The sequence below is a fragment of the Triticum aestivum genome, chromosome 2A (genome assembly GCF_018294505.1).
Source record: "Triticum aestivum cultivar Chinese Spring chromosome 2A, IWGSC CS RefSeq v2.1, whole genome shotgun sequence".
NCBI classification, from domain to species: domain Eukaryota; kingdom Viridiplantae; phylum Streptophyta; class Magnoliopsida; order Poales; family Poaceae; genus Triticum; species Triticum aestivum.
The window spans coordinates 770,323,862-770,349,819 of NC_057797.1; the positions used below are offsets into that span (position 1 = coordinate 770,323,862).

At 43.2% G+C, this 25,958-nt stretch overlaps 2 protein-coding genes and 1 long non-coding RNA gene across 4 annotated transcripts; 2 read left to right on the forward strand and 1 right to left on the reverse strand.

Moving 5' to 3' along the window:
- Nucleotides 1-2,708: 2,708 nt before the first annotated feature.
- LOC123186622 (uncharacterized) lies at nucleotides 2,709-3,767 on the reverse strand. The gene is made up of 3 exons (XR_006493676.1): nucleotides 3,672-3,767; nucleotides 3,395-3,536; nucleotides 2,709-2,747 (listed from the first exon to the last, which is right to left on the reverse strand). It is a non-coding gene; the product is annotated as an uncharacterized lncRNA (long non-coding RNA).
- Nucleotides 3,768-11,480: 7,713 nt separating this feature from the next.
- LOC780594 (phosphomannomutase-like) lies at nucleotides 11,481-14,315 on the forward strand. 2 transcript variants are annotated; one of them, NM_001428022.1, is made up of 10 exons: nucleotides 11,492-11,949; nucleotides 12,073-12,139; nucleotides 12,271-12,347; nucleotides 12,429-12,464; nucleotides 12,558-12,613; nucleotides 12,691-12,790; nucleotides 12,890-12,985; nucleotides 13,059-13,148; nucleotides 13,359-13,410; nucleotides 14,003-14,315. In NM_001428022.1, exons 1-10 carry the CDS (start codon nucleotides 11,824-11,826, stop codon nucleotides 14,056-14,058), a joined length of 756 nt encoding a protein of 251 aa, NP_001414951.1. In that variant the 5' UTR covers nucleotides 11,492-11,823; the 3' UTR covers nucleotides 14,059-14,315. The 2 variants fall into 2 exon arrangements, with proteins under 2 accessions (XP_044459795.1, NP_001414951.1); XM_044603860.1 differs by having other exon boundaries at nucleotides 11,481-11,949; nucleotides 12,429-12,613; nucleotides 14,003-14,303.
- A 240-nt stretch (nucleotides 14,316-14,555) lies between these two features.
- On the forward strand, nucleotides 14,556-17,265 carry LOC123186623 (F-box protein At4g22280-like). Its single transcript, XM_044598354.1, has 3 exons — nucleotides 14,556-16,467; nucleotides 16,617-16,772; nucleotides 16,855-17,265. Exons 1-3 carry the CDS (start codon nucleotides 15,649-15,651, stop codon nucleotides 17,038-17,040), a joined length of 1,161 nt encoding a protein of 386 aa, XP_044454289.1. The 5' UTR covers nucleotides 14,556-15,648; the 3' UTR covers nucleotides 17,041-17,265.
- Nucleotides 17,266-25,958: the final 8,693 nt, after the last annotated feature.

Consider the following 25,958-nt stretch of genomic DNA (forward strand, 5'->3'; position numbering starts at 1 on the left):
CAATAAGAAAAACTCTAGTAATCTTGCACGCGCAATGCCCGTCTAGGTCTGTTACCCAAATGAATTCAATTTGCATTAATTTACTTTCATAATGCTACAGAATATAATAGTTTGTAATACTATTCATCTAGGTCTGCTACCCAAATGAATTCAATTTGCATTAATATACTTGGCATAATGTAACAGGATGTAGTAGTTTGTAATACTATTCATCTAGGTCTCTTTCAGAGTGTGGGTGAACCATATGCAGCTTGGTGAGGCTTTTAGGTGAGGTCAGTACCATGTGCATTTGCCAAGGCTTCATGGTACGATTTCAGGTTTAGGTCAGGTACGTACAATAGGGATCATGTTAGTATATGCTCATGCCATAAGATTCATTCTTGTTTTTGATAAATTATAGAATGCTAACATGTTTTTATCATTATAATATGCAGAAAAGCACGAGGATCAATCAAATGGATCACACTGGCAACATGTTGGCAAATAAGCATGCACCTGCGGAGCAGTTCATCGGCGCTGTGACGTCGTCGTACACGCAGTGCGGCGATGGCGCGGGACAGTCTGGGTGGTGGCGGCCTGTAAAAGCCTCGCGAAGTTCAGACAGTCTGGGCGGCACCTTTGTTGGCGAAGAGCGCGGACGTGAATGGCGCAGGGCAGGTCAGCTCGTCGCACCCGTCGTCGGGTCCCTCGTCGGCTGCGCAGGGCAGCGATGGCACAGGTCAACCTGGACGCCTGGATGGCAACAAAGTTCAGACAGTCTGGGCGGTACCTGTTTTGACGAAGAGCTCGTCGTTGCGGCCGTCGTCTGGTGCCTTGCCGTCTGCGCAGGGCAGCGATGGCGCATGTAAACCTGGACGTCTGGATGACAATAGAGTTCAGCTAGTCTGGGCGCGGCACCTGTGTCGCCGAAGAGCTTGTCATCGCCGTGGTAGTCAGGTGCCTCGCCAGCTGCCCAGGGCAGCGATGCCACGGGTTAACATGTACGCCTAGATGGCAATGTGGAACGGCGGCGGCGGCGGGGGAAAATAAATTAGTTGCCGCTAATTTAGCAACTTTCTTTCTGTATTGTTGAACAATGCATGCGGAACGGACGTGTGGTTTCCTTTTGCGATTGTTTTTTTTTCCTCTCCATATAAATTGGACGTGGGTTGTTTGATTGTTTCCCTTGTGCGCGAGCGTGGGCCTGGCAGAGTTTTCGTCCACCATGTTCTCTTGTTTAATAGTAGTGTAGATTTAAAAATCTAGGAAGTTATTGGAAAAATTAACTCCTGACCACTGATATGTGGGCCGCCGACATGCCATGCAGGCAGGGTGTATGCCGGGATACAGTAGAAAGCACCGTATTTGCACCAATCAACAAGTTAGATGACCAGAAATCCATATTTTACAAGTTTTAGCACCAAACTGGACATCCAGCGCAAGTTCTATGACTATCAATGATATTACCTCTAAAAAAAGTGCGAGTGTAATGCTTGACCAGGTTTGTTGTTAAAACAAATCATGATTTCGACCATGTTTACAATTACTTTCTTTTGGGAAAAAATGGGTGCACCTACCCCAGGTTCCCATCGTTCAATGCATGAAGCTAGAGGTCCTGCTTGTCTTCGCAAAGGGCCTTGACGACTCCGATTTCTTCAGTAGCTAACCAGACACACACAAGCCTCTACTCTCATCAGAACAAGATGGCAGAAGTGTCATAGTCCTCGAAGCGTTCTGAACTGACATGTATCATGTATGTAATGCACTGAACATTTTCCAGAGCATCCCTCTGGAGACGGTGCTACAGGAGTGCATCCTGCCGCCGGGCGTGCACCAGGTCGTCAAGGAGGAGTACTGCGGCAAGATCAAGATCGCGCTCACCTTCATTCTGGCAGAGATAATCACACACGCACACATGCCCTTGACGTGTGGTCGTCGTCATGGTCGCGGTCGGCAGGAAAACGAGGAGGAGAGCTGTGGCGGCTGGAACTTTTATCTGCCTGAAAAGCTAGTGCGCATCCACAACCAAGATAGTGCTGGCGTGTTGTATGTCATAATCACACCCGACGAAATGGATAACTACTTTTCTCTTAAACGCAGTACATACATATACACTCATACGCACATACATACACTCATCCATATAAATTATAAATGCACACACAATTCCTTTTGATCGACAGCTTGAGATCCTTATAATGCTTAAATGCTTATGATGTTTCGTTGTTGCAACCTTCCTGTCTGCCAGAACCAGAGCCATGTAATGCCGTATAGACGATTATAGTTCAGGAAACGAGTAAAATCAGAGAAAATCCAAATATATTTCGGCACGAATTAAACAATTCACAATTCTAGGAAGGCTAGGTTCTCAGGAAGTAAAACACAAAAGCAAAAATAGAAAAAAGGAAACAGGTTCAACACACCGAGGAGGTCCAATCGCATACTCGGACTCGGACAATGGGACAAAAACCTCCTACCACTGTCCCCTTTGGTTGCAAGTTTCACGACAAACCCACCATATAATTAAGTTCACAGCACAAGGTGGAAATAGCTTCGCAGCGGCAGTGTTCCTTCTCTTTTTTTAAGCCGGAAAAATGCTGCCATTGATCACTCTGGTTTTCTTCAATTTTTCTCTTGGCCTTGATTGATTCCTAGCAGTCTAACCTGTGAGCAGGTCATTGCCTCGTCGGCTTCGGTGCTTGTAGTCTTAGGCTTCTTTTCCTTGGGCTCATGCTGACCAACTAGGTCTTTTTCATCTGCATCTGTAACTGTAAAAAAAAGTCAAATTAATAGGTAGGATGGAAAGAATAATGAAATCCCCCGCAAAAAAGAGAGGGGAAAGAATAATGAAATGGAAGCAATTTTGTAAAAAGAAGGATGAGCTATGATCTTATTAGTGCCTGAGTGCACGTCCTATACGTGCTCCCAAAAAATCATCATTTTTTCCTGATGCTTCCTCCTTGACGGTATTTCTCCACTATCTACTAAGAGCAAACGCACAATCTAAAAGAATTATTTTGTATATAAAAAAGACAACCTTGGGACATGGTGCAATAGTCATGATACATAATTTGAAGACCAAACTTGATTCACAACTCAAGAACAGAAAGAAAGATAAAAGTACACAGTTCAGATTTGTTGTGAATATTATATGTTTGGCACAATTCACATCATTTTTATTTTTGTTTATTTATATATGGCTCAAGTTTTGAAATGAAACTCTGTGGGAACTTTAGATACATCTTGTCTCAACTTTATCAGAAAATTCAGAAATGTGGGTTTGCATGGAAGCACCGTAAAAAGATAAGAAAGCACTAGATATCTTCTCAGATGTACTTAATGAGTCTCATTGTATGAAACTTTGGCGAGAACAATACTACTCAACGAGTTGTGAAAAAACAGGAGCAACAATTACCAAGCAAGTCTTTGTACTTCTTGGTGACACTCTGTGTCGGTTTCCAGGAATCTTTAGGACGTTGTCCAGTCCAGAAGTATTTCGTTGCATCCTTCTTCGTACGGAACACGAGATACTCAGAACTAGAAGGGTCGGTAAAATACTGCAGAAGACCAAAAGGATAGTTAAAGAATAGAAAACTGAAACCAATGAAGAAAAATATATAAGCACAGCGTGTGTTCGCAATTTGCATGCATTTTAACAAAAAAATAGGCCAATATGACATGTTTATATATACCGTGTCTTTCTTTTTTTTGTCGTCTGGTCTGAAGTAGGTTTCCTTCACCCATCCAGCGGACAAACGCTCGGTATAGAAGTCAAGCTGTGCAATCATCTATAATACATAAGACTGAATGTTAGCCAATTCTTGAGAATTTATAGCATTAAGATCACACTAGAAGTATGTATGTATGTGGTGCTATGTAGAGATGTACATACGTTATCCTGAGAGCTCGTGTCGCACTCTACTGCGTCTGGGTCTTTGCAGGCTCTGGGGGTCTTCCTCTTTTTTATTGGTTCTTCAAAGAGCAGCACGTCTTGTTTAGACACATCTTGTTTAGACCCATCTTCTTTGGATGGCAGTGGCATCTTTGGCACTCGTACTATTTTTTCAAAGGCCTCTACATCATCTTTGTTTGTAAATCGCACACCGGAGGACTTATGGACGAAGAACTGCATGAGGATATGTTCAAGTTTAGTGAGTTGCTTAGATGAACAAGTATCTTTGCTTGGTTCTCATCTGACCAATGGTGCATTCCAAGATAAAAAAAAATTATCTGTTATATTAGCCATTTAATTTCTCACACATAATATAACTAAATACAATGATCCATCCATACCAAATCATTTTTAGAAAAAGAAAAGAGGTGTATGTGTGCAATGTCGTTGTCGTGGTTGTAATCATTACTACATCTTGGATGAATGTATAAATAAGGCTCTACAAAATGAAATATGAAATGTCAGACATTTTCTGTTGCAAAAAGTGTCCAAACAATATAGTTTGCCAAGGCTAGCTACATAATCTAGCTATTCACCACCTGCTGGAAACTTATTAAACAAGTGCATTTTTTGTTTGTTTTACATACCTTGAATATTTTTTTGTTCACCCCCTCCCCTTCAGCCCTTATCTCCATTGCCCAACCCTCCGGGATCCAGCTATAGTTGCCCTGAACATAGAACACAACCGTGGTTCACACCACAGATCTCAACACCATCAACAACATCTATGTAAGTCTGTATCACACATAATTCATCGCTCACCTGTAGTGTCTTCACATCACCACACGTGACCTCCCCTTGATCACGCGCTTCTTGAACCTGCGGTATTGCGTGACCTTGTTCTTCATCATGGACATCATGCTCGTAATAGGAGATGTGTAGTACTACAAAGCGTGCAAGAATGAAGAGGTCATTCAGTATATGTTGCTCATACTAAACTGGAAACAAAGTTGACCTGAACAAAACAACATGGGAGAAAAGAGACGCACCTCGATGTTGTCATTGCCAAGGTGATGTGCCTTGATGATGGGTTTCTCGGCAGCCATCAACCTATCTCCTCGCTTTTCTCTGTCGGACATCACCATGGACATATCTCAGTTAGTATCTCTCTCTCTCTCTCTCTCTCTCTCTCTCTCTCTCTCTCTCTCTCTCTCTCACACACACACACACACACACAATATCATTGGTGAAACCTAAGGTCCATTTCTGAAGGGTTGATCAATACATGAAAGTTGTCAACATTGTTGAGGCACAAAACATTAGTTTATAGGCCATCTCCATCCGAGGTAATATGCAACCTCCAAAGTTAGAATACAACCGCCTGATTCCATACAATCGCATACCTCCAAAGTTAGAATACAACATAGTTGAGGCACAAAACATTAGTCTGGTGTATGGCGTCGCTTATTCAGCCCTCAAGATGGATTTAAAAGAAAAATTGCCCAACAAGAAAGTTGTTCTCCTCACCAAATTGAACAACTTCGGTTTTGTTTCATCTTAATTCAATGTACGTATGCGACCTCTAGAGGCGATGCAATATGACAATCTTTTGACCCTTGTCGAATTTTGTAAACTAAACAATCATGTCACTTGTACTCCCTCTGTCCGAAAAAACTTGTCCCAAGCTTGTTCCTCAAATGGATGTATCTAGCACTCCGTCCGAAAAAACTTGTCCCAAGCTTGTTCCTCAAATGGATGTATCTAGCACTAACTTGGTGCTAGATACATCCATTTCAGGGACAAGTTTTTTCGGACGGAAGGAGTATGTTCTATCAAACTTATAAATTGTAATAGCCATATCACTTGTATGTTCATTTGGTTTTACACAATGTCAACATGTGCACACAATTCATTCATTTTAACTTGGTTATTTAACTTTCTATTGATTAACATTCTATTCTCTATAGTTCATCATTTCAATTTTGAAGTTGATGATTAGAGGTTTACATGGTTGTATGAACCTTTTAGATCGTGTGAAGGCATGGGTAACTGATGGTCACATGCATCGACGGTGATGTAGAGCACATTGCGAGTTAGTTTACGACTTAGTGATATTTTTGTTTGTCATGCTTCATAATGTTCGAGTTTGATTTGTATGTTAGTGATGTTCTTGTTGTGCTTCATATAGTCTTCCTAGTTCTATGTTTGATTACAAGCATGTGTATATGTGGCTCAACTATTCGTATTTGAATTGGGATTCTGCTATTTTTGGGGTGTTTTTCTAAAGATACCACTGACTGAGTAGGGCGTTTTGGTACACAGGCTCATCTGCGCCCGGTTAGAAAAAAATTCGTCAAAAATTCAAAACAAATTCAAAAAATTCCAAATCTTTTTTGTACGGTAGACAATTTGATGCATGAGGCCCGCTCCATACTTCAAGTCATTTGGACATTTGAGCAGCTCTTAGCAAAAAAGACAAATCGGACCAAAACAGTACATGAACAGTAAACATTTTTACAGACTCCCAATTTGTTTTTTTTTGCCGAGAGTTCCTCATATGTCCAAATGATTTGAAAATTGGAGCGAATCTCATGCATCAAATTCTCTACAACACACAAAAAAATTGGAATTTTTTGAAATTTTTTTAGTATTTGTTTTGATTTGTTTTGTCAGCATGTGTGCAGAAATGGATTTTTGTCACTGACCGGTCAATTGTGAAGTACTGGTTAGTGATGATGTCCTCTAAATTACATTACTAATGCTCCAGTCATCAGTTGTGAGTCAACACAGACCAGTTTTTTGGCTGGCCAGTGATGCGGGTTGTGATCACTGACCCGGACGCACTGAATAACCATTTGGCTGATTTAGCAGCATTGTAGTAGTGTACACATCTTGACAACAAGACAAGAGAATGAGTATTCTGATAACAACAGGGGGATGCTATTGAAACTTTGTCTTGGAATGGAGGAGATCATGGAAACAAGCCCAATCTATACATCCTCGTTGTCCAAAAATCATAAACAATTTGAAAGGGTATTTTTATAAATATGCAAATACTTGCATATTTATGATATAACTCCCGAGAAATGGGATACATCTATGTTACTTGACTAGGTGATGTAAAAAATAAATGAACATACACATGAATAGAGATATTACCCTTGAAGCATGGTCGGGGACAAAGACCGGTGTCTCTCCTGTTGAAAGGCCTGCAAGAACGATCAATCCCTAAAGATTCACCACCACAAAGGTTTTACATTGCAACAAAGTTCGACATGTCATACAAGAAAAAGATCACACTTAAACAGAAACTGTTTTGAACGACACACACACACACACACACACACACACACACACAGTGGTTTTTAGCCAAACAACTCATTTTTCATAACTCACACATACACACATAAACACTTACATATCAAAATTGTACACTGAAATTTTCTTTACAAGACAATTTTGTAATGGCATACCATGTCTCTTTACATATAAAAAATAGCAATAGGAAACAATTGCAATGTCATACAATGTTTCTTGACATAGCAAAATTAGCAATGGCATATGCAGTTTTGACATATACAAAATTTGCATAGCAAATCTCAATCTCTCTTCTTATATTTATTCTCTCCTCCCTATTTCCTCTTCCCTTTTCTCTCTTCTCTCTTCCCTTTTATCTCTTCTCTTTTCCCTCATCTCTCTTCTCATTTATGAAATCACATTTCATACGAACATGAAAATTTGCAACCAAGCAAAAAATTGCAACCACTTCGCATATATGATGTACGTCACAACCATACAACCATTCATCACCATCACAAATCCACAAAAGGCATTAAAATTTGAAAGAAAAATGGTGGCTTACCTTGGGGCGGTGACGACGATGAGAGTGGCGGGTGCAACCAGGGTGGTAGGCGGATCTCAAAACGACGGTGGAGCTCGGCGACGGGGAGGACGTGTCGAGGGAGGTGGGAGGATCTTGGGAGGCTTCGGCGAGGAAGCTCGGATGGGGCGAAGATAGGAGGATAAGGGGAGAGGAGGTGCGCCGGGGGAAGGAGGGGCCGATGGTTGGCAGAGTTGAGAATTGGAGGCGGCGATGGAAGGTAAGGTCGGGGTCGGCGGCGGCGGAGGAGGATGCAAGGTATAAAGGGGAGCTAGGGTTATATGTGACGGCTTCAAAATTTGGGGATGAAATGGGTGTGGCTGGAGTTTGGGCCAAGTCCCGGGCCCAAATGTTTGCTTAGTGGCCAAGTAGAAACGCTAGGGGGGAATTCCTTTTATTTCTTTTCTTTCGTTCCTTTTATTTCTTTTGTTCTCTTTCTTTTCCTTCTTTCTTTGCTTTGCTTTTCTTTCCTTTTTCTTTCTTTTCCTATCTTTAGTCTCCTCTTTTCTTTCTTTCTGAGTTTCTTTCTTTCTTTACTTTGCTTTTCTTTCCTTTTATTTATTTATTTTCTTTTCTTTCTTCCATTTTCTTTCTTTTCTTCTCTTGTTTTTCTTTCCATGACTCAAACTGATAAACTCCATATTGGCGGTCGAGTATTGCCACCTAGATGTTGGCATTCATTTTCGTTTCTTAGATAATCCTAATAAAATATGATTTTTCACCCATTTCTACGTCTTTAGTCATCGCCTTGAGTAGAAGCAGATGCATTCATTTCCACTCCCTCGGTGCAGACAGACGGTGCCAACACCAAGTCACTACTGCAGGAATGCCTAGCAGTGGCGGGCAAGGCTCTCAGGGATGCCCGCTACGGACCTCCCACCACTGCTAAGATGGCATCAGTGGCGGGTGAGGGCCTGCCACTGGTTGCACTATTGTAGTGGCGGGCGGGTTGTACCGCCCACCACGACTATTGTAGCTACCGAGTGATGCATTGGTCTCTGCTCGCCACTGTCGTGCGTAGCAGCATTGGCATGCACCTTTGCCGCTCGCTATTGGTAGTGATCTAGGCATATAGAAGAATTGCTGCCGCGACAACGTTATTCTGTTGTCGTGGTAGCATTTTAATGGCATTGTTGCAATGATTTGCACTTGATCATCCCATTGCATTACATATATAGAATATTGTCTTAGCATTCAAACAATCATATTACAATGGTGATACAATAATTAAGAGCATTAATGGAGCAAACATATAGTATACGAAGTGCAGGGCAACAAATAAACATGCATGTCTCAACTCATATAATGAACAACGAATCACGCTGTTTTGAAGAGGTGTATGTATCAACTTGACTATTCGCTCGCAATCGATTTCCGCAATATGTCTTCAACACGGTGAAGTCATTTCTCATCTCGCTCTGGCTCGTAGTGGAACTTTCCGAGCATAATTGGTTTGATGCCAACATTCTGCATTGCCAATATTTGGCAAGCCAACATTTGGCAAAATCAAAAGTCACCAAAATTTGGCAACTTTTTGTGAAATTGACAAGAAAAGTTGGTAGCCAACATTTGACATTTGCTAAATATTGGCATGCCAACTTTTGGCATCGAACCAATTATGCTCTCCGTCCTCATTTAGAACCTCTTTGTTAATGATTTTGGCCAACACCTTTTGGATGCGCTCATACTCTGTTAATAATTCCCCTATGTCTATGTCCCTCTCCATCTCTTCGGACCACTTGACGGTCTGGCTATGTTTTTGCAAATATTTGCTTTTCTTCAAAAAGTCGTACATGATGGCCATGGCACAATAGCAAGACCTATGAGAGGATTTGACATTTGGTTTTCCATAGCAACAAGCGCTAGTGAAGAACTTAAATTCAGAATGATCTGTTATCGTCTGGTTGTAGTTCTTACACTTGGCTAGAGCATCATTTAGAACCTTCTTCAATCTGGTCCATTGCTTTTTAGGGTGTCTCATCGAATCGAAGAAATAAGCCAAGCCCTGCGTCGGTAGTAGCGTGATTACGATCCAATATCGGTCGCTGCGCAAAAAAAGAGAAGAAATTAGCATTGATGAGGTGAAACCACAAGGTCATTTATATGTTTCAAAGTAAATGAGTGAATCTTAACGACTTACTTGTCACAATATGGCACTAGTAAGGTGTCCTTACATGGATGGTTCACAAGCATGCACGGGAACAGTAGTCCGAGATGAGCTCCTACTATTTCTGGTTTCCAGGCTGTGGCAGTGCATGTAAAAAGATCGAGTAAGGACACTTTACGATGCTGGACTAGGCGATCGGAAGCTCCTTGAAGTACCCAAAGCCTCATTAACTCTGGGGAGACTTGTGCTGACAGAGAAGATATTTACATGGATCACCTCATTGAAGACTAGATCAATTTTGACGGTCAGAAACTCTTGGATGAAATTGTAACCTTCTATGACCTTGGCCGTGTATCCATGTTGACCTTCTTTTGATTTATCTACAACATCGGCGTGTAGAACTTGAAGATCGAGCGACCTTGCTGGGTGGCATGGGGCGTCCACAAGCCCACATGCCAGAGCCTGGCCGAGCTCGCCTGTCAGTGTGTACGCCCCATACCAGGCTCGTTCGGTCACGACAAGCGGTTCATGCGTTGCGATCGCTCCACTGGCCGTGTGTTGTGTCCGTCTTAGATGGCTCGTACATGGGGCCAGGCATACAAGACGCGTACCTGGGCAACCCGGCTCGGCGGTCCATGCCGGGTAGCTTTGGTCGGGCAAGCGGGGCATAGTGCGCGCGCCTGGCTCTGTGGGTATTGTTTCGTCCGTGCAAGCATTGTTCTCCGCGAGCTAGACATGCGCACTCGCCTGGTGCACCCAGCCGGCTATGCAAAGGGATGTCCAGCCGTCTGTGCGGGCTGGGGGCGCTTGTCTGGGTCTTCTGGCTACCCAGCTGTGCGGATGGCCATTTAGCCGTTGTGCTGCCTGTGGGAGGCGTTTGCCTGGCCCTTTCGGCTACCCGGTAGTTTGGCTGGGGCATTATGTCGATTTGCCATGGCCCTGGTGTGTCTTGGCGCTTTGATGTTTTCTTTGAGGCGGTTACATTTTCCTATAAGTTTGTTGATTTACGGGCAATTCAGACACGGCATTCATTGCACATCCTCTCCTTTTTATTTGCATGTCTCGCTCGAGAGGACTTTGCTCATTGTAGCCGGCGATGTTTTGCTACATTGTCGGTGGGAGATGGCCGAGTTCATGGAGGGGGAGATGGAGGGGCCTGAGCCCATGGAGGACGACATGCCGACGGGGGAGGAGCTTGCGGACATGCTTGCACCGGCTGAGTAATCGGTGTTGTGGTTCAGCATGCTTCAGGAAGAACAAGCGTCGCGAGCACTTTTGTTCCTGTCGATAATCAATTGGTGTCTCTTGGGCGCGTGAGAGGCTTTCATGTGTTTGACCGCGAGGATGCTTAAAGGACCTATTTGTAATGTTTTCTATGTGCGGTTCGCTCTGCAATGTTTCGTGAACATTTGTCATGTTTTCGTCTTTCTGCTAGTTTTATATGCAGTTGTGTTCTGTTTTTTAATATCCCTCTGTAAAGTAATATAAGAGCGTTTAGTTCAGTATTTCTTTACTGAGAGAGTATTAATTAATAATTCAATTAATATAATGTGTGCGGTAAAAAAAAAGGTCCATAGTGATTTTAGCCCCAGCGTGTCTCCTACGTGGGGGGTGTGGATACGAACTCTGCGCGCAGTGCGCCACTCCGCGACCGCCACGTCGCCGGAAGCACGTCGAGGCGGCTGACGTGGCGCCCGGTCGTCGGCCCGCGCCGACCCGCGTGGGACGACGTCATCCCCGTCGTCGCCGTTGCCGCCTCGTGGCCTCGTGGGGGAGCGAGAAGAGATAGAGGAGCAGCCCCGGCGCATCTGGATCCGCGCCGCAAAGCTGACTTCTTTCTCCGCCGCACGCATCCTCCTCCCGGCGACCACCCCGGGGGCGCTATATCACGCGGCCGCCGCGAGGAGGAGCGCCCCGTCCCTTCTTCTTCTTCTTCGTAGCAGCAGCTTCAGCAGCAGGAGGAAGATGGCGGCGGCGGCGGCGAGGAAGAACGCCGGTGTGCTCGCGCTCTTCGACGTCGACGGCACACTCACCGCGGCCCGCAAGGAGGTGACGCCCGAGATGCTCGAGTTCATGAAGCGCCTGCGCGAGGTGAGGCCGAATGTGACCCTGTCTGTCGTTCTCTCGTTTCAGTTTCTTTTCCGTACAATTCTCAGGCGAGATTGCTCACTGTGTGTCTGGGTTGTGGCACTCTGGTTTTCTTCCTGGGAGCAGAATGTGACCGTCGGCGTGGTGGGGGGATCCGATCTGGTCAAGATCTCCGAGCAGCTCGGCAAATCAGGTACCCGCCCTGCTTGGATTCAGCAGGACACTCTGCTTGGATTCAGAGTCCCCCCTAACCGCACTGTTTACTCACCTTGTCTGTAACTGTAACTGCAAGACTGAGCTTGATATTTGTTCTCCCCACTGCAGTCATCACCGACTATGACTACGTCTTCTCCGAGAACGGCCTGGTCGCGCACAAGGACGGCAAGCTCATCGGGACGCAAGTAAGTGCCCACGCCGCATAATGCGCGCTGTTTTAGCACAGATGTACAACTGAATTTTGCCTGGTGTTCTTCACTCTGCAGAGCTTGAAAACGTATCTTGGAGATGACCAGCTTAAGGTGAGCCTGTGTTGTGTGACGTTTTTTTTTCTCGTACTGCTGTTGAAGATGAGTTTTGAGGCCTTGGTAGTGATGTTTATGTGTTCTTTGCAGGAATTCATTAACTTCACTCTTCATTACATTGCGGACTTGGATATCCCAATTAAAAGGTCAGTGCAGAATCCTGTTCGAGAATTCCCTCGGGCGCTTGCCCTTTACTGACCGGGTAAAGTAAATGTTTGCACAGGGGTACATTCATAGAGTTCAGGAGTGGAATGATCAATGTGTCACCTATAGGGAGGAACTGTAGTCAACAAGAACGTGATGATTTTGAGAAGTATGATAAGGTACAGATTCTCTTATAAGAACAAGTAGTTAGTTATAGTCAGAAAGGGAAATAGCTATTAGATAGAAAACATGAAACTGAACCGACTCGTTTTGTTTAGGTACATAACGTTCGGCCTAAAATGGTCTCAGTGCTTCGTGAAAAGTTTGCACACCTGAACCTGACTTTTTCTATTGGAGGGCAGATCAGTTTTGATGTAAGTGTTCTAAACTCATAAAATCTGCTAGAAACCTTCAGTTTGGTATTTACTACTGCATCACTGAATTCAGGTATTCCCACAAGGCTGGGACAAAACCTACTGCTTGAGATATCTGGAAGAATTCAAGGAAATCCATTTCTTTGGGGACAAAACCTACAAGGTAAGAGATATATACTTTTGTTGTGCAGTGCTTCCAAGTAAAGAAATCTCCTTTTCTTTTTGTGAAGTACCTTTGTGCACACAAGATGTTGTTTGATAAACTTTTCAAGCCACACTTAACGACATCCCATTTAATTACTACAAACTTAGCTGTACTATATACTACAAACTGAAACTGACATTCGTTTTTTCCTTTCATTATGTTTAATAGGGTGGCAATGATCATGAGATATTTGAATCTGACAGAACAGTTGGTCATACAGGTATGCTAGTTGTATGTTAAAAGCTATTCTTCTGATGGTTATGAAATCTAGGAGGCATTTATATTTATATATAGGACATCCCTGAACGAACAATTCTGCATGATAAGAAATATCGTAGCTTAACAGGAGATTTCTCGAATGGCTGGTTAATAAGTAAACAGGAGAGACAGAGAGAACCTCTTTGTAGCAAACGATATTATTAGTTGCCAACTGATTTCATATTTGGCATTGTGCTCAAGCGTGAGGGCAGTATCATTAATATCCAACCACTCTGAATTGTTGATGATCGAGCTGTAGTGGCTGTCAGAAACTACCTTTTCACCATCATATCTAATCATCCGGAGTAGCACCTTTTCAAGTCATATTCGTCCCTGAAGTGTGCACCTCGGGCTGTAACCGAGTAAATAATAGGGCATCAATACCCCCTCAGAAACATTACGCAGCTCCCATTGTGATTTAGTTGCAAAACATTACTCTGTTACTCCGCTTTGTTAGCGAGACTAGAGCTGGTGTCTGGCCCAGTTTTTTAGCCGAGTCCCACCCATGATTTATTTATCGGGATTTGGTGCTGACTGACCGTTTACATGTGCAGTTACCAGCCCCAATGACACCGTGCAGCAGTGCAAATCCATCTTCCTGTCGGAGTGATCGCCAGATTACCGTGCCGTTTACATTCATTTGTTCACCTGCACCCCTCGAACACTTGCGTCTCGGAATAATTCCTCTATAGATCTCCCTTTGAACTCAGTACGTTTTTTGCTTTCCTCCCCGTTGGGAGTAGTTTATCGCTATTGTTGTTGTAAACAGAACTGTATTGGTATACATACATTCACAAACAGCGGATTTTGTATACGCGCATTTGGCGCAAATGTATGAGGGCATATTTGATCTAAGATACTTCTTGCTCAGCCCACTTTTCGTTGTTTGGTGTGGTGCGTAAGGTCTACATTTTTTTCCTAGGAAAGTCTTCTAGCGCATTCTATTGATTATCAAACGGAGTTGCATAGTTCAAAAGCAAAGGCAAGAGGAAACTAGGGGATTGGTTTATCTACCCAAGTGCAAACTTAAGAATTTACAGAGACTGATTCACAAAAAAATGTTAATTAATTCGGAAAAGTATCCCAGCAAGCTGACGTTCAAAAATCGTCATGGATCCAAAATATTTATTGAAAAACGATTTGTCACTACAAAAAATTGTTCATGAATTCGATAATATGTTTGCGAGTTCAAAAATTGTTCAAAAAAATTGAGAAAGTTTATGAATTCAATTTTTAATGAATTTGAAAATGTACACGGATTTAAAGAATGTCTGTGAAATTGAAGTATGTTCGTGTATTCAAATCGCGAATTCAGAAAGTTCATCAATTCAAAAATTGCTGTTCCCAAAATTGTGTGAGTTAACAAATTCAAAAAATGTTCGTGTCATATTTTACAGATTTGTGGCCCAAAAAGGGCAGCATGGCCTTAGCCCAGCAAGGCAGCAGCCTGCTCCCGTCACTTCCTCTGGTGTCGCTCAAAGAAAGAAAAAAATTGTTCCTCCCCTGTCGTCAGAGAGAGAGAGGCGAGGCGCCGCCGCAGCCAGCGCCGCTCACCTCCCTCGGCCGTCGGCCGCTCCCCTGCTAGACGTCGCCGACAGGCCGCCCTCTCGTTCCGCTCGCCGGCTCGCCTCCCTCTCCCCTGTCAGGTGTCGCGGAGACGCCGACGCCATCACGGCGCCGGCCGGCCGCGCGGCCCCCTCCCCTCGCCGGCTCGTCTCCAACCCGCAGGGTTCTGTAGCAAGTTAAGCAGGGTACAATTGAACTTCCTGCAGATCTGGCAAGATGAAGCTGAATAAAACTGTTGCATACAGAGCTTCTGCCTATACTGCCATACAGTAGAATTGATGCAAATCATGCAATGCTACTTCCTGCTTATATACAACTGAATAACTGACGCCATTGCTTTCAAATCTACACATTTGGAACATATTTCCTGAACTGAAATGCTTGTGAGACTTGATTGGGCTATTTATGCTATTCTTTAGCCCAATATTGAGCTTATTGCAGCTTAAACTTTCCACAATTTTTCGCTCAAGGCTGCATAGATATGTATTTCCCTTTCCTGAACTGTATGTGTTTGTATAAGGTTGCATTGTGTGTATCCAGGGTTTCTGCAATGTGTATACCTGTGAATGTGATTTTGATTATTTAGCATTGCCCTTGCCCTTTGTGGATTCATGCAGCCGTCCTGTTTGACGAAATGTCGGCACCAACATCCATTCCCTGTGGCTCAAAGAGTGTGGGACGCAACAGGAATGGTGTCGACAGGCTCAGCAGCCTGTCCGACGATCTGCTCCACCATGTGATGTCCTTCCTGCCGATGCCCCAGGTCATGCGCACAAGCCTTCTCTCACCAAGATGGCGCTTTCTTTGGTGCTCTACACCGTTCATCCGCATCGACGGCAAAGACTTCGTGGATAATAGCAAGTTGGAGAATTTCATTGATTGCTTGCTGCTCTTGCGCGACTATACCGCTTCCTTGGATGAAGCCCGAATCTCTCCCTGCTGCGTTGATTGTACCAAATGTTCCGTGTGGATTCGTCATGCCATCATGCACAAAGTTCGTGTCCTTGATATTTCTGGACCTCTCAGTTTGGATAAGACAGCAATATTTCCTTCTCAGCACCTGAAAACAATCAGGCTCCAAGCTGCCATGTTGAGACATGGGTTTTTTAGGCCGTTGAACTACGACTGCCCTGTGCTTGAACATTTAGGGCTGAAGTTGTGCACTTTCTGGGGCCATGAGGAGATCTCATCAAGGTCACTCAAGGTTCTGCATATCAGTCAGTGCTACCTCACCCCCAGTCTCCTGATTTGTGCTAGGAACCTTACCAATCTCTCTATCCTTGACACAGACATTGGTGGTATAGTAACTAGGGATCTGTCTTCTCTGGTAACAGCTTCGATTAGTCTAGTATCCAAACATTTTTATCATAGGGACACAGTAGTAGTGGGGTATCATCTACTTGATGGCCTTTCACATGCCACAACGTTGGAGTTGCATGCGCCATTACATGAGGTAAGAACAGGTTCTTTTCTTTTCTTACCCATATGATGAAACTTGCCCAATGTTGCTATTAGTCTAGGAATGCCTCGTATATGTTGGTATTATGTTTTCTTTGCAACTCTGTAACATGCTGGTTTCTTGTCTGATGGATGAATTTGAAGCGCGCATTTGAGGGAGGTTTGCCAACATGCCCCATGTTGAGCAATCTGACAAGCTTGGTCCTGGGCGATTGGGTCATGACTGCTGACTTCTACCCACTGCACAGTATTCTCCAGCGCTCGGACAAGCTGAAGGAGCTAACTGTGAAGCTCAAAATGGTACTTGCTCAGAAGTATGTCCAAGTACCTGTTGGTCTGCTAGAACTCTTACTGATACTACCTTCATGTTGATATTCTGCAGGAGGAATGCAGCAGATGCAAAGCCTTGCCGTCAACAAGGAGAGCGCCGCCATCGGGCTCAGGCAGCTACCCTTGCATCGAGAGGATCAAGATCTGCTGCCAGAAAGACCATCCGAGGGTCGGTGAGTTGGTCCAGGCGTTGCTACCGGTTGCCGGCAATGCGAACATCAGCATCGAGCGGCCCTGATCCATGCTAATCAAGACCTCTTTCGCAAATTTGATTTAGTAGAGACAGAGTGTTTTGGAGACGCCGACGTTGTCCATGGGTGTGATGGTTGTTGGATCTGAGCTGATTCGTCAATGTAGGCTGGTTGGATGTTGGCACTGGGCGCGTTGATGGATTCTGGACATTGCCTTGTCTGTACAACGGCTGAGAAAATCTTTGGAATGCGAATTTGAGCTTCTGCATTATTAGCAAATTTGCGGTTCCCTAGTTATATTAATTATCCATTAACTTCCAAAAAATAAACTAGCTAGCTTTTGACTAACAATCTTTCAACTTACATGTGCTGGGGGAAAAAGAATATGGATATGGGCATCTGTAAAAAATAATTTGGGTTGTCACCATGTACATTAAAGGATTCTCTCGTGCTTTCAGAAAATGCCGGTTTTTGCTAATACATTACTGATCATAGATGTTTGGATAAGTTTATAGCTTAACAGTTACAAATATCAGGTGGTTTGTTCTTTAAAAAAAGTGTTTTCACAGATTTCCTTACACATGCAGGGACAAAAACCGAAATGACACTGTGCACATTAGAATATGTCTTTTTGGTTCTTGATGTGCATTTTGAATTTTGACTTGAAATTCTTACAGATTGTAGACATGTGTCTTGCTAACACTCATAATTTTTTGAAACATTTAAAAGTGGTTTTAAGAAAATGGTAGCATGGTAGCATCCGATATCTACCCATGCATACAGATACAGGGAGCCAGGGACCCTGTGAATTTAACTATCCAGTGCCAGTGCATTCCAACTTTTTGGAAGGGTAGAAAGATTTTGCCACCCATATGATTACAAATTCATTGTCACAAATTACTCATAAGAAATACTCTAGTAAATTAAGAAAAGTATTAACATCATTAAACACTAATAAAAAATTGTAAGCTGGGAAAGAAATGAAAAGGCGGCTGAATAGCTCACTGCAAGAAAACAGAGCTCTGCTTCAACCAGCTCTGCCCTGAGAACAAGACCACCTGGAGCAAAATTCACTAGGCATTTCAATTGCTTGACTACAGAACCGAAGTGAAGTGAAAAAATACACTTGTACAGTGTATTTTTGACGGACGGTGCACCCGTAGCACCATATGGGTTGGTGCAGGCAGTCGGGTTAAGTTCAAGTGAATTGCAAAAAACTGCCACATTTCAAGTTCAATTCTGGATTTGCTACCACATTCCTTGGGCGCCCCAAAAATCTACCAGTTTCCTGACTAATTTTCTCAATGAACTCTCATGACTGGTTTGGAGAGGTTTAAACTGATTACTGATAGAAGAGGCCCACCTGTAAGCGCTTGAACTCTTTTTTGAAATCTAGTTTGATGACCGAACTGAACACAGATTTCTTTTAGAAGGGATAGCCAGAAGACCGAATTAAACTCTGTTTTGAAATCTAGCTTCATGACAAGTGCGGGAGCTTTGGTATGGGTGCAACAGTAGAGAATGTCCGTTGTGTTGAGAAAAATTTCAGAGATATTTCTGCCGGAGAGAAAACATGTTTGGTTGGCGTGCACTAGCAGCAGGATTTTCTCATGTGTTTTCGTCCCTGTGGATGAGCGAACCTTGCCATGTTGGACCCAATATGCCACATTTTCTCTCACCTTTTGTTTGATGGTTTTGATAACGATTTTTGGGAGAGAGCTCCACGGCCCGGAGCGAGTGGGCTGCCTCTACGGTGAGGCGGTCCTTTCGGAGTTGGCTTGGTGTGTTCGGTACCATGGTGACCAGTCACCAGTGGTTTCTTCAAGCGGCTCGCCTCCGGTCTTGTCCAGTAGTAGTGGGTGTTTTTTTTTAGCATCAGTACAGACATAAGCGCTCATATACACGCGCATACACTCATCTCTATGAGCACACACACGCACATTCTACCCCTATGAGCACCTCCGAGAGACTGAGCCGGCATATCATCTTGAGATTTACGAAGTCACCGTAGGCGCCTCGTCGTCGACGGGAACGTCTCCTCATACTGAAAGCGCATCGCCGGAAATCCTGAAATAAATTCAGGAATAATGCGAGCACCAGGATTTGAACCCTGGTGGGTTAGGGATAGCACTGTCCACCTAACCATCTCAACCACATGTTGGTTCACAGTAGTAGTGGGTGTTATGTGTTAGGGATGGTGTCTCCCGGTTTCCTGTTAGGTGTTGGGTTAGTGGTACGTGTGCCACTAGATCAGTGTCGTTATATTTTTCTTTCGACCTGCTTGTACTAGTAGAACGCCCATGCATTGCCACGGGCTTTATAATATATTTTCCTAATTGTTGTATAAAACTCAATGAATTTTCGGCCTCTTTCAATGACATTGTCTCGAGACCCTCATATCTTCCATTCATTTCCTCCTTGGTGATCATTGTGTCTACTTAACCACCTTTTCTTTGCAAGAATACAAAGTGGCATATATATCTTTATCCTCTCCCATATATCATTGTGCCACGGGCCAACAAATGAATTTGTAAACAATGATCATTTTCCTCCCCTCCAATGAGCACATTGCATGTGCACATAATGTTCAACCATACCATAATTGCAAGCATCTTCTTCTCTCTATTCTTACAAACACCACACATCCCTCTAGCCGCCCTTTTCCACCGAACTTGTTATCCATCACCTCCTCTGTCTAGACATCATTCATCCTCTCAATCTATTGCCTCTTGACTTCCCACCTAGGTTTGAGTTTCATATACTTTTTACTTTACATGTAGCTTCCATGTCGTTGTTTTGTTGTCCAAAATGGAGCAAATTGAGAAAATGCCACATCTTTCCTGGGACTTTGCTCCTATAGCACACCTTTTTTTTATTAGATTATATAGCACACTTTTGACTAATAGCTGGACAAAATAACACAAATTGATTTTTTCCCTTCTTTTGCACGTCCAGACCCATATCTTATTTTTCTTTGGACGAGTTTGCCCCCAGGTCGTTTCCTGGTCATACGAAACGATCAAGACGTACGAGACGCAGACGAAGCACCACGCCGCTGCCTCGTCGTTCCTCCTCCCAGCGCCGCCGCCTAGCTGTGCCTCCTCCCAGGCGACCTACTGCCTCGGCGTGCCTCCTTCCTGAACCGACTCCTCGCCGTTCGTCCTCGCGGGCGCGCGGTCACCTCCCGCCATTGCCTTCTCCTGCTTCTTCTCCTCTCCCGACGGATCACACATACCTTCTGCCGCCGCCCCGTACAGGTTGCCTCTCTCCCTCCCTCCCTCCCTCCCTCTCTCTCTCTCTCACACACACACATACATTTGGTCTGACATCTGTGTTCAGGAACCCTAAGCCATGGAGATTATGGTGGAGGAGGAGAATTAGTGGGAAGGCTTCACAAGTACGAGTAGAACGTGCTGTTGGTGGAGATGGAGCCAGAGGGTGCAGCTTCGGAACGATTGGAGCCAGAGGGCGCAGCTCCGGAAGGGTTAGTCGATCAACCTATGCTTTTGAATTGGAGGGTTCTGTGAATTGTTAACTCAATATTGACGAATATTCATGCCTAATCATTGATTCTATTTGAAATTGTATAGGGAAGAAGGTGTGGAGTTGCGCACTGTCATTTATAAAGTAATTGTTAGAATTCTTCGATTTGTAGCAAAGCTTGACGATGGCAGCAAGCATCAAGTGGCCCAACATGATGTGGAGTTTGAGGTTAACATGAAACGTTTTACGGTTGAAAAAATGATAGAACTCATTGGGTCCAAAATTGTTTGGGGGAGTGGGTAGGAGGTTCATATTTTGTGCAAGGACAAGCATTTTGAATCAGTTGAGAGGATTGATAACTACTGGAAGTTGCTGACATCATTTCTTGAGAGATGGGAAGAGAAAGAATTGCTTGTGCTAGCTCAAGTTGTGGACATTGCAAAGGGGTTTACGGCATCATCTTGCTCGGAAAATATCCCATCTAGTGAGATAGTAGACAACATCATTTGCTCAAGTTCTGATGTTTACCAGTCAAATGCTAGTAGTGCATCATGTGTTGATGATTCTAATGCGCTCCGTAATAATGAGAGATACGTGCAATCTGATGGTGAAGTTGTCATTGATTGGTCCACTCTTGATATAACTCCTATTGGTGATGATATAATAGCTCCTATGTCCCAGGAAAACATATGTGAGGTACTTGGAATTGAGGATGAAGTTGAGGATGCTCAACCAGTAAATGATCCAACTCCGGCTGTTGTGTGCCATGTTAATGAGGAGTTAATGGCTGAGGGAGCTATACCAGTCGATGATCAAGTTCCTGAAGACATAGAAATGTCATATGACAAAGATCATCCAAAAGTTGAGAAAGGTTCAATCTTTCCAACAATGATCGATTGTAGGAGAGCGGTGAGGCAATGGGCAATTAATGAAGAATTTAACCTTGGGACTCACAGAGCTGACAAGAGTAGGTGGATGGCACATTGTATGGCTGAGGATTGTCCGTGGAAAATAACATGTCGTATTATGGCTGATAAGACAAAGACCAGGGTACTAACATAGCTATTTATTTCACTTTTTCTATTATTTTTGTTATGGTAGCATCATATTATTGTAGCAACGCTAACAACTTTGTGATGTATGCAGGTTAATCAGATAGGACCGGCACACACATGTGTTTCAAGTAGCAGGCTAAATTCAGCAATGGCCTCGCAAGATTGGGTTCAAGAAAGGTCTAAGAAAATTTTGAGGAAAACTCCAAACATTGGTTGCAAGGATTTACAAGAAAAGTTGGAGGAAGACTGGAATGTAACCACTGGCTATCACACCGTATGGAAGGGGAGAGAGAGAGCAAAGGACGAGATCTATGGTTCTTGGGGTAGTAGCTTCCGTTACCTATTCAATTTCAAAGCAGAGATGGAACTTAGATCCCCTGGAAGCATTGTTGAGGTCGATACTAAAATAATGAAAGGTAAAGTTTACTTTCGCAGATTCTTTATGGCACTTAAGCCTTGTGTAGATGGATTCCATGCTGGATGTAGGCCTTATCTTAGCATTGACTCAACTGCATTGAATGGGAAGTGGAATGGTCATTTAGCTGCATGCACAGCTTTAGATGGACATAATTGGATGTTTCCTCTTGCATTTGGTTTTATTGAGGTCGAAGATGAAGATAATTAGACATGGTTCATGACACAGTTGCATAGAGCATTAGGGCCAATTTCAAAGCTTGCTATATGTACTGATGCATGTAAAGGCCTAGAAAATGCAGTTAAGAAAGTTTTCCCTCAAGCAGAACAGAGGGAGTGTTTTAGGCATTTAATGCAGGATTTTTCGAAAAGATATAATGGTGACATAATTGGACGCATGTGGGCTGCAGGCAAGACATATAGACCTTCAATGTTTGAGTACCACTTCTCCAAGGTTCTAGAATCTAGCCAAACTGTGGGCAAGTACTTGCAAGATTACCATAATCTGAAGTGGATGAAGTCTAGTTTTGACATCGAGATCAAGTGTGATTACATTCATAACAACCTTGCAGAGACCTTTAACAATTGGATAAAAGGAACCAAAGATCTCCCCGTAGATGTGTTAGCTGACACGCTTAATGGAAAGATAATGAAATTGGTTGCAACAAGGAGAAAGATTGGGGAGAAGCTACAAGGACGGATGTTGCCAGCAGTTGTACAACAAGTGAATAATAGAACAAGAGGGCTTGGGCACTTGAAAGTTACCAGATCAAGTAATTGGAAAGATGAGGTCAGGGACATCAACAAAGACAATTTGAGGCATGTGGTTAACATAGAGAAAAGTGAGTGCACGTTCCTTGAGTGGCAGCACACAGGTAAACCATGTGAACATGCACTTGTTTTCTTGATTGGGAAAAGGAACGTGAAGATGGAAGATTATCTTCATGAGTACTACTCTCTAGAAAGGTTTAGGGCAGCATATATGGGGGTTGTAGAGCCCCTCACAGATAGATCGCAATGGCCTAATGTTAAATTAGACTTTGTATTGCATGCACCACTCCCCAAAATTTCTGTAGGAAGAAAAAGAAAGTTGAGATTTAGAAGTTGCCTTGAAAAGGGAGGAGGACATTATAAAAAGAAACGGCCACCAAAGGGTCAATTAGGAAGCCAAAACAGGTGCAAGAAGTGTAATCAACTTGGACATAGGCAAGCTGGTTGCCCAACTAATGGAGTGAAGAAAAGGTAATCTATATTGATTCACATTTGCTCAATTCATATTTCCTTTTGTATTGCTCGAGTTTGTGATTGTTTGAATTTGTTGACAGGAAACCAAAACCTAGAAAGATAAAACCAAATACCGAAGTTGATGTTGAATGTTCAATCCCAGGAGATGCTCTCCTACAAGTCAGCCCTCGTCCTGTTACAAGGAGGTAAAACACAATGCTTCTTTTCAATTTCTCAAGTGGGCGTGAGATATTCTTTTCTCAAACTACATATTGTGCAGCCAATCATCTATTTGTAGCCCTCTTGGAGGGATGTCTCCATTGGTTGTCCCACAATCCAGCCCTCGCCCTATGACAAGGAGGTATTTGTTTGGCTTATCATCAATATCTCTACAAATGTGGCATATGTTTTTATTTTAAACAATGCCTTTTTCTGTAGTCAATCATCTCTTCGTAGCCCTCTTGGAGAGATGTCTCCGGTGGCCGTCCCACAAGCTAGTCCTCGACCTATGACGACGAGGTAATTTTTTTTCTGTCTTAACTTTAATATCTCTACAAATGTGGCATGTTTTTACATTAAACAATTTTTTTTGGTGTAGTCAATCATCTCCTCGTAGCCCTCTTGGAGGGATGTATTCATTGGGTGTCCCACAAGCTAGCCCTCGACCTATAACGAGGAGGTAAATTTCATTTGGCTTATCTTCAATATCTCTACAAGTGTGGCATGTTTTTATCCTAAACAATGTTTTTTTTTCTGTAGTCAATCATCTCTTCGTAGCCCTCTTGGAGGTACATCTTCATTAGCTGTCCTACAAGGCAGCCCTGGTCCAATCACAAGGAGGTGAAAAACAAATCTGATGTTTTTATTGAATTATGTATAAGATTGGTCTTATTTTTAATGCATGAAATTGATGTATTATGTAGGGAACTTTCTATGGAAACATGGACTCCCGCTTCTCCAGCAAAAGTAGTTGTGAAGGCCGCAAAAAAGCTCACGCCGAGGAAGAGAAAAGGAGTGTAGCATGCCATTCTGTGATCATGTTATGTGTTTAGTGATTTGCATTGAGTTCATGCCACTTCAACAAAGTTGATGTTTTTCGATTGAATTCTGTCTTTAAATGTCTTGTCATCTTCTCGTGTGTGTACTGAGATGGTTATTCACTTTATGCTTCTGGATGCAACTTGTCACACAATGACTCACCTTATGCTTCAAATATAAATTCATATTTATTAATTCTGGATTGTCATATATATTCTTGTGATATGTGAAAATGGTACAGAAATATAGAGAGGTCATGTCAAAATTTTATGTGAATATGCTGTTGAAATTTTGATTATATTCATACCAACAAAATTATATATCATTACATGTTAGATCCTAATCTGAATTTTGATTACATACGTACAGACAAGCATCCGTATCTTCTTACAACAGTTGCTACAACCATCAACACATAATAAAATATGTAGTTTGTGTCGCTAATATTTGAGCCATATGCTAACAAAGCTAGCAACCTGACCAACCAGCAGCTAAAAACTACAACTGATGGAGCAGCCAACATGTACAGCGAGCACTTCTCCAGCCAGTGCAGCAATGAGCAGCTACGTACGTCTGGACAGGAACACGCTACATAGGTATGGGTGGCCAGTGGGGAAGGAGGAACGGCAAGATGGTTGGTGCGGGAAAGGAGGCACGGCGAGACAGCGGCTCGCCGGGGAGCTGGCACAGCGAGGTGGTGGTGTCGAGAGGAGGAACGACGAGGCGGCGTGGTGCTTCCGTCTGTCATGGTTTCCTACGACCAGGAAACAGCCTGGGGGCAATTTCGTCCTAACAAAAGTGAGCTGTGGGTTTAGACGTGGAAAAGAAGGGAACAAATTAATTTGTGGTATTTTATCTAGCTATTAGTCAAAGGTGTGCTATATAATCTAATAAAAAGAAAGGTGTGCTATAGAATCAAAGTCCCAGGAAAGATGTGGCATTTCCTCAATTTGCCCTCCAAAATGATACAAAAACAATCTGACCACATCACCTTCAAGATCTATTCCTAATATAAGGAATTAAGCTAAATCTAGTTGAATGCGTATGTGTTGCCATGAACAACAAACTTATCTATGAAAACATATATGAAAATGCCAGTATATGCCATGAAGCAAAAAATTTATCTATAAAAACATATATTAAAATATCAGTATATGCAGTGTATAAATCACATGCTTAGGGCCCCATTCATTAAACAAGGAAGAATAGAGTTGCCCAATTAATTAACGAAAACCCAGGCAAAAAGTGTTACAGCATGCCCACATAGAAGGGCACCCGGCCGACCTGGAACCAACAAGACCACATACACCACTAAGGACAGCACACAACTAATAAGCTCACCTAACTAATCATTATCGACAGACATCGGTTTCAGCTCATTGCCAGTGGCGGATGAAGAAAGCCGAGTGTCTCCCTATTTCCTAGAATGGTCTCCTCTGGACTAAATTGAGTCAAGTAAGAAAAGAAGAGGATGCAAAAATAGTGGAAAGAAGTCATACACTTTGCCACTTTCATATGCACGGTCGATAAGGTAGGAATACTTAATATCCTCAAAACACTTTCCTAGTGATGGAAGTGATTCATTAAAGTAAATAAACAGAAAAACTTTGGTAACTTTCCTATGTCGTCCTTGATCATTGACCACATACACATAACCTTTTCTTTCTCAGCAGCATCTTGGCAGCTTCTTATGCCAACAGACTTCATAGAAGAATTAATCCCATCCATCGGCTAGTCACCCTCATCATCTA

Coding starts and splice junctions, on each gene's coding strand:
- LOC123186623 (XM_044598354.1), top strand. CDS start 15,649: ATGTCGGCACCAACATCCATTCCCTGTGGCTCAAAGAGTGTGGGACGC. Junction 16,468..16,616: donor TGCATGCGCCATTACATGAG/GTAAGAACAGGT, acceptor ATGAATTTGAAG/CGCGCATTTGAGGGAGGTTT. Junction 16,773..16,854: donor TAACTGTGAAGCTCAAAATG/GTACTTGCTCAG, acceptor GATATTCTGCAG/GAGGAATGCAGCAGATGCAA.
- LOC780594 (XM_044603860.1), top strand. CDS start 11,824: ATGGCGGCGGCGGCGGCGAGGAAGAACGCCGGTGTGCTCGCGCTCTTC. Junction 13,149..13,358: donor TTGGGGACAAAACCTACAAG/GTAAGAGATATA, acceptor TATGTTTAATAG/GGTGGCAATGATCATGAGAT. Junction 13,411..14,002: donor CAGAACAGTTGGTCATACAG/GTATGCTAGTTG, acceptor TTACATGTGCAG/TTACCAGCCCCAATGACACC.